We start from the raw sequence: 10,600 nt of genomic DNA, 5'->3' as shown, positions 1-10,600 counted from the left end.
TTTGCTTTCCCAAAATGCAGCACCTCGCATTTATCTGAATTAAACTCCATCTGCCACTTCTCAGTCCATTGGCCCATCTGGTCAAGTTTCCTGATGAAGGGCTTTTGCCCGAAACGTCGATTTCGAAGCACCTTGGATGCTGCCTGAACTGCTGTGCTCTTCCAGCACAACTAATCCAGAATCTGGTTTCCAGCATCTGCAGTCATTGTTTTTACCCCATCTGGTTAAGATCCTGTTGAAATCTGAGGTAACCCTCTTCGCTATCCACTACACCTCCAATTTTGGTGTCATCTGCAAACTTACTAACTGTACCTCTTATGCTCCCATCCAAATCATTTATGTAAATGACAAAAAGTAGAGGACCCAACACTGATCCTTGTGGCACTCCACTGGTCACAGGCCTCCAGTTTGAAAAACAACCCTCCACCACCTTATGTCTTCTACCTTTGAGCCAGTTTGGACAAGTACATGAGTAGGTAATATAGAGGGATATGAGCCAAACGGAGGCAAATGGGACTAGTTAAGTTTAGGAAATCTGGTCGGCATGGACGAGTTGGACTGAAGGGGCTGCTTCTGTTCTATATGACTATGATTCTAATTGTCATTTCCTCTCTTAAAGAACTTGAATAAATCTATCTGCAGGAATGTGTCTTTTACAAATGCATTGTAAAAATTCTCTGTAAAATGTGCCTTTCTGAACGAATATTATCTTTTTCACTTAATACGGTCTTTGGAGACTTACCAATTTCTGATGTTAGATTGAAGAGCTGAATATTTTGGTGCTAGATTTTCCAGCTGAGGTATGACCAATCTTTAGACTGAGTCAAATCATCTGCAGAACTTTGCATCGGGGGGTGGAAGTGAATGTTGTGCTGCAAGCTGAGTTAGTAGGGTTTGAGAGCAAAGCAAATCACTTAAAACATAGATCACAAGCAAGGTTACTGAATAATGGGTTCCAGTGTGCACCACATATTTGCAGAGCACAAAGTTGTGTATTCATTTTTATCCATGAAACTTTGCCACCTTGATCTTACACGTAAAAGTCTCTCTTGCGTGCACGGTGGCACAGTGGTTAGCACTACTGCCTCACAGCGCCAGACACACCGGTTCAATTCCCGCCTCAGGCAACTGTCTATGTGGAGTTTGCACATTCTCCCCATGTCTGCATGGGTTTCCTCTGGGTGCTCCAGTTTCCTCCCACATCACAAGGATGTGCAGGTTAGGTGAATTGGCCATGCTAAATCGCCCATAGTGTTAGGTGTAGGGGAATGGGTCTGGGTGGGTTGCTCTTTGAAGGGTCGGATTGGACTTGTTGGGCTGAACGGCCTGTTTCCACACTGTACGTAATCTAACAATCTAATGGAAGAATTATTCACATGGACATACATGGAATAGTGTAGGTGGGATGGGCTTCAGATTAGTATGACAGTGCGGTGCAACATCGAGGGCCAAAGGGCCTGTACTGCGCTGTAATGTTCTATGTTCTATGGTGCACTCTGTTCTAAAAATACCGCTTTCAGAAATGCCACTTGAGTGACCTATGGCCTGGTGGTATCATGTATCCTCAGCAAGCTTCCCAGTCTCCAAATTCTTCAATCACAGCTGGCTCATCTAGGGGGAAGGGAAAGTAGATATTTATCAATTTGTGTACCAGTTGGCAGTGTTCTTGAGAACAAATTTGCTTCCTCCCTGCCAAATCATTGAATTGTGAGATTTAAATGAGTCAGAGAATCAGAACTTGTAAAGTGAGGAAGGAAATGAAGAAATTTCTCAGTGTGATCTCATGGTAAATAGAGGTTTGTGGAAGGGAGAACCAGGAACTACAGTGTGACCAGTTGGAATGGAACTTTGTTATAGAGTCAGTCACACCAGCAGGAACAATTGCCTCAACTCTCCTTTCCTGCCCACTTCCTTTACCCCATTACTAATAAAAAAATCTGTCTGTCTCCTTCTTAAATTTACTTAATGACCGGGCATTCACCACAATCTGAGGTAGTGATACCCTTTGAGAGCGCTTTCACAGCTCTGTTTTCAATCTGCCACCCCTGAGCCGAAAACTGTGACCTCTCATTCTGGTATCTGAATGCTTACTTCTATTAACTTAGCAATGATTGGAAATGAGAAAAAATGTAACCTATAACCTTTTTCTGTAAAAGTGCAGTCTTAAATCCTCAGCAAGTGCATTCGCAGATCTACTATATGGTCTGAAATGTTAATAGATCTCTTACTCGTGGAGGAACAATATAACACTTCCATCAAAATAGCACAATTTTTTTGCCTAGCTCACAAAGACACTATTATCCTGAAGTTATCTAATGTACTTCAGACTGCTCAGCAATACTTGTGTTTCTCTCAAAGTTGATCTGAATGCCAATTTTCACCAGACCCATGAATGTGATACTTGTGAGCTTCTGAAGTACTACAGTAATCTGCTTTGTTTAAGTTTTTCTTTATCATTAATTTAAATTTAAAGGCCAGAAAAGTGCAGGGTGGTAGTTGTTGGTATTGAATGGCATTCAGCAATTCCAAAGAAATTTGCTTGTCGAATCATTTCTTCAGGCCCATCTACCCCAACCACTGTATAATTCCTCAAAGTTTTCAGAAGAGCAGATTCACCCACCAATCAGCGCCAGTCACTTGACTTTTAAATAAGGACTTGCTTTTTGAATTCAAGTGTCCAAATTCAAACAGTACCCTGTTCAAATAGATTTGCAATCTATCTGAATCATAAGACGCAAATACTTTTCTAACACTTCCCCAGTGTCACTAACTTTGTGCATTGTCTTGTGTACAGAAATGGTTCAACAGAATTTCACAGCTTGATAGTTAAATATTTTTCCAATATTTCAGTCTCTAAAAGCTGCAACTCTTCAACAAGGAAGTACCCAATGAATGGCAGGACACTAGTAAGCTCAGAGGAATGGAGGGATCTTGGGATGCTCGTCCTCAAATTCCTAAAAGTGACAGGACAAGTAAACAGAGTGATTAAGAAGGTGTGCAGGACTGTTGCCTTTATCAGTCAAGGTATTAGAGCAGGGAGCTTATGCTGGAGCTGTACAGGAGTTTGGTGAGGCTGCATCTGGAGTACTACTTTTCTGGTCACCACACTATGGGTACAAAGTAATTGCTCTGGAGGGAATGCAGATGTGGTTCACCAGGAAGTTGTCTGGGATCAGAGAATCCCTACACTGTGGAAGTAAGCCATTTGGCCCATTGAGTCCACACTGACTCTCTGAAGAGTGTCCCACCCAGATCCATCCCCCATCTCATCCCTGTAACTCTGCATTTCCCATGGCTAATCCATTAACCTAAAGATCACTGGACACTATGGGCAATTTTGCATGTCCTATCTGCCTTATCCTGCACATCTTTGGACTGTGGGAGGAAGCCAGAGCACCCAGGGGAAAACCCACACAAACACTAAGAGACTGTGCAAAGTCTATACAGTCTCCCAAGGCTCAAATCAAACCCAGGTGCTGTGAGGCAGCAGTGCTAACCACTGAGCCACCATGCCACCCACAGTCAGGATGGAGCAGTTTAGCTATTGAAGAGAAGCTGGATACGCTCAGGTGTGCCACAAGGGAATTTCCTTGTGAACTGAAATGAGAAGGGTTAGGCAAAAGCTTGATATGGGGAAGCTTGTCTCCACAGAAAGTGGTTGAGGCCAAAACATTAAATATTTTCAAGCAGGAGTTAGATACAGTTCCAGGGGCTAAAAGGTGTGGGGAGAGAGTGGGAACAAGGTACCGAGTTGGATGATCAGCTATGATCATCTTGTATGGTGGAGCAGGCAAAGGCCAAATGTCCTACTCCTGCTCCGATATATTTCAGTGTTGTAAAGTGGCAGAAAGAGGTGAAGCATCATTGCTGTTTAGAGAAGAAATTCTGGAGCCTGTGGTAAGGCACAGCAGTGGTCAGATATGGCCAATTCACCTAACCTGCGCATCTTTGGACTGTGGGAGAAAACCAGAGCACCTGGAGGAAACCCACACAGACACAGGGAGAGTGTGCAAACTCCACACAGAATCACTGAGCCACTGTGCTGCCCATGGAGGGATTTGGGTCGGGTGCTGGCAGGTGGGACTAGATTAGGTTGGAATGTCTGGTCAGCATGGATGAGTTGGACCGAAGGGTCTGTTTCCGTGCTGTACATCTCTATGACTCTATGAGAAAGCAGGCTGCCACTTATCTGGAGCTTGAAGAGTTCAGTGAGGAGTAGATTGTAAAATTATAAATGGGAGGAGGTGAGAACTTGAATGTTGAAACTTCAGGTTGTAAACTTCAGAGTTATGGCATTGTAAAGTAGAGAGTTGGAAAGTTTTAAGTAGAGAATTCTAAAGTTTTTAAAGGCCTGATCAGTTTAAATATATGATCACCAGTGGTGGAAGAATGGAAATAGAGGATACTGGAAAACTGGTTGAACTTACACAGATGGGGAAGGAAGAAGCCATGGAGGGGCAAAGATGAGAATTTAAGTGTGAGATGATAAGTACCCCTCCTTTCAGCATCATATTTTCTCCTTGCTCTCTGTAACATTTGAATGCTTTTGCGATTGTCAATAAACTATCTAAGGCAAATTGCTTCAAGAGTTTTTAAATAAGAGCAATTATGGATTTAACATTGTTTTCTATCCTTCTTTATTTTGCAGATTAAATAGAACATGGCAACAAGTGCTGTTCCAAGTGATAATCTCCCCACATACAAACTTGTGGTGGTGGGTGATGGTGGTGTTGGAAAAAGTGCTCTCACCATCCAATTCTTTCAAAAGATTTTTGTGCCAGATTATGACCCAACAATTGAAGACTCTTACTTGAAACACACAGAAATCGATGGGCAGTGGGCCATTCTGGATGGTAAGTTTAATTAGATGGGTTATTTATTTATCCCAATAACAAGTACAGTTTTCCACATTCCAAAAGGATTGTTGCTAAGCAATGGAATGTATTATGTACAGCAACATTTAACCTAATTGTTTTTTATAGAATCCCTACAGTGAGGAAGCAAGCCATTTGGCCCATTGATTCCACACTGACCCTGTTAAGAGCATCCCACTCAGATCCACCCAATCCATGTAACCCTGCATTTCCCATGGGCAATCCACCACAAGTGCACATAGAGTCATAGAGATGTACAGCATGGAAACAGACTCTTCGATCAAACCCGTCCACACCGACCAGATATCCCAACCCAATCTAATCCCACCTGCCAGCACCCGGCCCATATCCCTCCAAACCCTTCCTATTCATATACCCATCCAAATGCCTCTGAAATGTTGCAATTGTACTAGCCTCCACCATATCCTCTGGCAGCTCATTCCATACACGTACTATCCTCTGCGTGAAAACGTTGCCCCTTAGGTCTCTTTTATATCTTTCCCCTCTCACCCTAAACCTATGCCCTCTAGTTCTGGACTCCCTGACCCCAGGGAAAAGACTTTGTCTATTTATCCTATCCATGCCCCTCATAATTTTGTAAACCCACACAAACACGGGGAGAACGTGCAAACTCCACATGGCCAGACAATCACCAAAGGGTAGAATCGAACCCAGGATCCTGGTGCTTGGGGACGGGGTGCAGGGGGCAAAAGTGCTAACCACTGAGCCACTGTGATGTCCTAACGTTTTATTTTAGAACTTTACCCAAAAGCAAACGAACATTGAGCAATGGTCCTTTTCATGGATGTTATACCAAGCATTGCAAATAAAGTATCAAAATGTTTCCCCTTTCATACCATCACACCCATCCCCACCTGACACCCAACATTCAAATCAATCATTATTGCAGAGAGTAAATAAGAATTGTCAAAAGTTGCTAATTTAAAACCCTGGATGTCTCAGGCATTTTACAGTTTCTGTTTTAGGAGCAACAGCTTGTATTTATATTGTGTTTTGTAACATCACAAAGCTCTGAGTTTCACAGGAGCTTTATTTTACATGATGCCACTGAGCTAAAAAAAGAGACTTGGGACAGATGGGCAAAGGTTTGGTCAGAGATTTATGGAGGCTTTAATGAGTATTTTAAGGGAGGAAAGAGAAGTAAAGAGGCTTCGGCAGAATGTTCCCATACTTGAGGTTTATGCAGTTACCAGCACCACATTAAACCCATCTGGTTCACTAATGTCCTTTTACTGAAATTAATCTGCTCTCCATACAGACTCTGGCCTACATGTGGCTGACTAACAATGATGTGGTTGATACTTAAACACCCTCTGCCAGCCACTCAGTTCAAGGGCAGTTAGGAATGGGTTGAAAATCAAATAGATAGTGATGTCAATGATTCAGACATTCCATGAAAGAATAAAGAAAGCAATTTCAGATGGAATGCTTACCTTTATCTCCGTCATATAGGATTTCATTTGCAACCTTACTAAGGTCTGTTTTAGCACTGTGGGAACCGAATGGAGTGATTTAAACTTAGAGTTCCAGGAATGTAAATGTGCATTTGAGGGACAACAATATGCCTATGGCTTGGGAGAGAAGCACAAAACCAGAAGATAACTGAATACCCAGAACAAACCAGCACAATTTGGAAGAACAGTACCTCATTTTCCACTTGGGAACTCTGCAGCCTTCTGGACTCAATGTAGAGTTCGATAATTTTAGAGATTGAGGCGCCTTCTTATGTGTCCTTACCCCAACCCTCACACTAGGCCTTACTATCACATGCTTGCCATTACACACTACCCATTGCCAGCCATGAATAGTCCCCACTAGTAGCTATTCATCCTCCCAGGCTGATCACTATCCACTCCTTTGGCTGTCCAACTGTTCTTCCTCTTTGATCTCTATGTCCATCTATCGTTTGCTCCTCACCCCCTCCCCCACCCTACTTTCTACAATAAAAAAACAACTTTTTCCGAGCTACCATCTGAGAAAGGGTCACTCGACCCTAAGTGTTAACTCTGGTTTCTCTCCACAGATGCTACCATACCTGCTGAGCTTTTCCAGCAATTTCTGCTTTTGTTTCCTGATGAAGGATTTATGCTCAAAATGTCGACTCTCCTGCTCCTCACATGCTGCCTGACCTGCTGTGCTTTTCCAGCGTCACACTTTTTGATTTTGTTTCGAGTGTAGAAGATAATTGGAATTGAAAAATCCCAATGAAATTCAGACAATATTAAGATCCCATTTCTTACATCTAGAACATGGTAAAAGGAGCAAAAAGTTTTTTAAAAAGGGGCTGGTGAATCAACATGACAGGGGGCTGTAATTATTATGGTTTTATGGATCTTAGCAGTGACAAGACTCCTTTAAATCTTTACTTTTTTAAAAATAAGATCTTTTTAATGTAGATGTTAAAAACTGAAGTGTGTTTAAAGTCAAACTCAAGTGTTTTCATTTTCTCATTTTATGGCATAGTTTTCAGTGAGATTCATGACAGCAAGTCAACTTCAGCTTTCCTCATGCAATCTTCTACCTTTCAGCTCATTAAATATGTAACCGCCTCTCCACGCCCATTCCATAGAATTGTACATCCGGAGAAGTGTAAATGTTCGCCACTGCCAGGGTTTTGCAATGTTGTTGTGCAATGTTGGCAACATATTTAAACACCAGCTTCATGGCACTTCAGATTGTACAAGCCTGAAACTGCCCTTCACACTGTGATCCTGTAATCTTATCCTGAAGGAAAAGCAAGCTGACTTCTCGTTTCAACCGCAGGGAGGTGCTGGTGGACAGAACTATGTCTTTTTTTTCCCCCCCTCTACTGACGGACATAGAAGATTGCACCACCAGACCCAGCCAACTCGCACTGAGATAACAGTCTGAGTCAGTGAAGTGTCCAGGCCAAAACACAGGGCGTAGCAATGCAGGGAGAAGGTTAATGATTTTCTGCTGTCCACAAGAGAAGTGCCACCATCTTCACTCCACTACTCCGCCTCTCAGGATCACCAGTCATTCTAATTCTGCCACTGTGTGCCCCCTCTCACCAAGATGAGTTTATCTCTCATTATTGCATCCGTCATGTTACTCAATAGCAGTCATTTACCACATCCTCCTAATCTACTCACACTTCCTTTCCTCTGTGCTTCCTGTTCGAACAATGGGAATTCCTTGTCTCTTCTTCTGTTCTGCCTCACACTAATTTCTCTTCCATCCACTTCTATCACATTCAACCCCTCTTTTTGTTTCACTGCAGGAAAGATCGGCCCATCCCCAGACTGGAATCAAACAGACCACTTGACCGACCGTGGCAATACCATCTAACTAATCATGGTCCCCTTTCACCACATAAAGAACTGGCCCCCTTTGATATTCAGCCATCATTCATTTGAAGCACACGCAGTGTGTTTGCCTTGTGAGTAGTAGGCCCATGCTGTCAGTGTGATATTGATGTTGCCCAGTATCTTACACTAACATGTTCAACGCATTGACTGGCCAGTGCTTCTACTACTCCCTCTGTGCTGAAAGGCAATGCATGCCATAAAGCCTGACAGCTTTCAAGCAAGCACAAAGTGAACGAGCCCTAGGAAGATTAGCTAAGAGCCTGTGGAGATGCATGTGTGTCCCTGGGACTAATGCGAACTGGAAGAAGCCTGTAAGTCATAGGTGTCCCTGAACTCGCAAGTGAAATTGTCAAAGTCTGAGGTGCTGTGTGAGTTGATCTGAAAGCAGCAATGCTGATGTATGGTGATGTTCATGTGTGTGAAAGAGGAGCTTGAAGGGGCATTGTAGTGAAGAAAGAGTTTGCTGAAATACTACAGCAGGCTGCCAATGTATAACCAGGTAGATGTTTAAGGAAGGACAGGAGAATTGTGAAATGCATAGCGCAATTGGCAAATATTGCAATGCAAGTACGTGGAAATAAGATAGTCACTGCTCATCGACAAAATTCGGAACTTATCATTTAAACCCTGGCCGAGAAACTGATTTTTTCCATTCTTGCCATATTTTCCTGACATTCTCGCCATTGGCTCAAACAAATTTAAAATTCCAGCTGAAGATTCTAGCGTTTGTACCCTGCCCCTGACTGTCAACATATTAATTTGTGTATTAATGCCTATTTGACTAACATAACAATCCAAAACATGTCAAATTATATTTCTAATCAGCTGTAATCAAATTTGTTTTGCTGAAACAAGCACAACACTCCCCTAAGTGCGTTCTTGATACATTTAGAAAGTTTAAGTTTGCTTCCACACAATTTTCTGTTGGATTGGAAGCTGAAAATTGTATCATGATGCCTGCATTTCTTTTTGAATGAAATAACATTGCAGACTTTAAATCAGACACAGTGTGTAGAAGATGCCAAATATATGGTGACATGAGTACAATGCAATGCATCCCTTTGGACACAATTTATCAATGTGCAATTCTACCAGTCTTCCACTCCTGCCTTATTAAACCTTTTCTTTCTCAAGAAATTATGGAACATAATGGTGGAATATGATTTTCGGATGAATTTTACAAGTAAGATGTCCATCTACTATGTGTCTTTGCTCTCAAACCCAGGTTTACAGAGGGGTTTTATTTTTCCTACCAGCTTCCCTTGCCTGCTCACTTGGACTTGCAGTGAGTAGAACCTTGATGGAGGCTATGCTAAGCTTTTGTAACCAGAGCTAATATATTTGTCCCAATAGTAGAACATAGAACATAGAACAATACAGCACAGAACAGGCCCTTCGGCCCACGATGTTGTGCCGAACATTTGTCCTACTCTAAGGTCAGACTAACCTTCATGTCCATCATTGTACTAAAACCCACGTGCCTAACCAAGAGTCACTTAAAAGGTCAGAGGGGGTTATCCAAAATAATGCATTTTAAATATCCAGCTCATCATCTTCTGTAATATGGGCAATTTTCAAGATGTCACTATTCATTTCCCAAGTTCCCTACCTTCCATATCCTACTCTACAGTAAATTCTGACGCAAAATATTTATTTAGTATCTCACCGATCTCCTGTAGTTTCACGCATAGATCAACATTTCTGATCATTCCTGTTCTCTCCCTGCTTACTCTTTTGACCATAATGTAGTTGTAGAATCTCTTTGGAATGTCCCTTACCCTATTTTCGAAAGATATCTTAGGTCCCCATTTTGCCCTCCTGATTTCCATCTTGAGTATTAGCCTACATCCCTGGTACTCCACGATGGATTCACTCGATCCCTACTGTCTGTACCAATCATATGCTTCCGCCTTTTCTTGAACAGAGCCTCAATACTGCTCGCCATTCAGCATTCCCTACACCTACCAGCCTTACCCTGCTCATAGGCAGGAACGTTGTGTCGCTAGACTCTGTAACTCATTTGTGAAGGTCTCTCACTTTCCCGGCAATAGCTTCTCCAAAGCAGCTTTCAAAGTGCCAACATAAAACATTCAAAGTTGGCGTGAGTCAACTTAAAACTTTAAAATTTATATTAGGAGTATTTTTCTCAGTAAGTATTTTACAACTGATAGTTACTGCATAACAAACTCAAGAAGCAGAATGGCCTCCCCTGTCCCTTTGTAACAGGGGCATGGAGACAGAATTACTTCCTCGTGTTCCTGTGCTGCAATCTTGATGCTCTGAATGATGTCCCAAGGTTATGGAAGAATTTGACAGCAGTGCACATAAAACCAGGAGCAACATTACACAAAGTAAATGCACAATAAATATATATAT

General features: G+C 42.2%; 1 protein-coding gene across 3 annotated transcripts in view; it reads left to right on the top strand.

The window, feature by feature from the left end:
• The window catches only part of mrasa (muscle RAS oncogene homolog a), a 61,979-nt gene that overhangs the window by 14,070 nt on the left and 37,309 nt on the right, over positions 1–10,600 (top strand). For all 3 annotated transcript variants that reach the window (XM_043694239.1, XM_043694238.1, XM_043694240.1), the window contains one exon: positions 4,649–4,853. In XM_043694239.1, coding sequence (XP_043550174.1) covers positions 4,661–4,853 — 193 coding nt within the window. In that variant the 5' untranslated portion in view covers positions 4,649–4,660. The remainder of the gene's footprint in view (positions 1–4,648; positions 4,854–10,600) is intronic.

This window comes from Chiloscyllium plagiosum, chromosome 7, assembly GCF_004010195.1.
Source record: "Chiloscyllium plagiosum isolate BGI_BamShark_2017 chromosome 7, ASM401019v2, whole genome shotgun sequence".
In the NCBI taxonomy this organism is placed as follows: Eukaryota; Metazoa; Chordata; class Chondrichthyes; order Orectolobiformes; family Hemiscylliidae; genus Chiloscyllium; species Chiloscyllium plagiosum.
The sequence above is the reverse complement of the archived record's forward strand: the minus strand, read 5'-3'. Positions and strand labels throughout refer to the sequence as shown.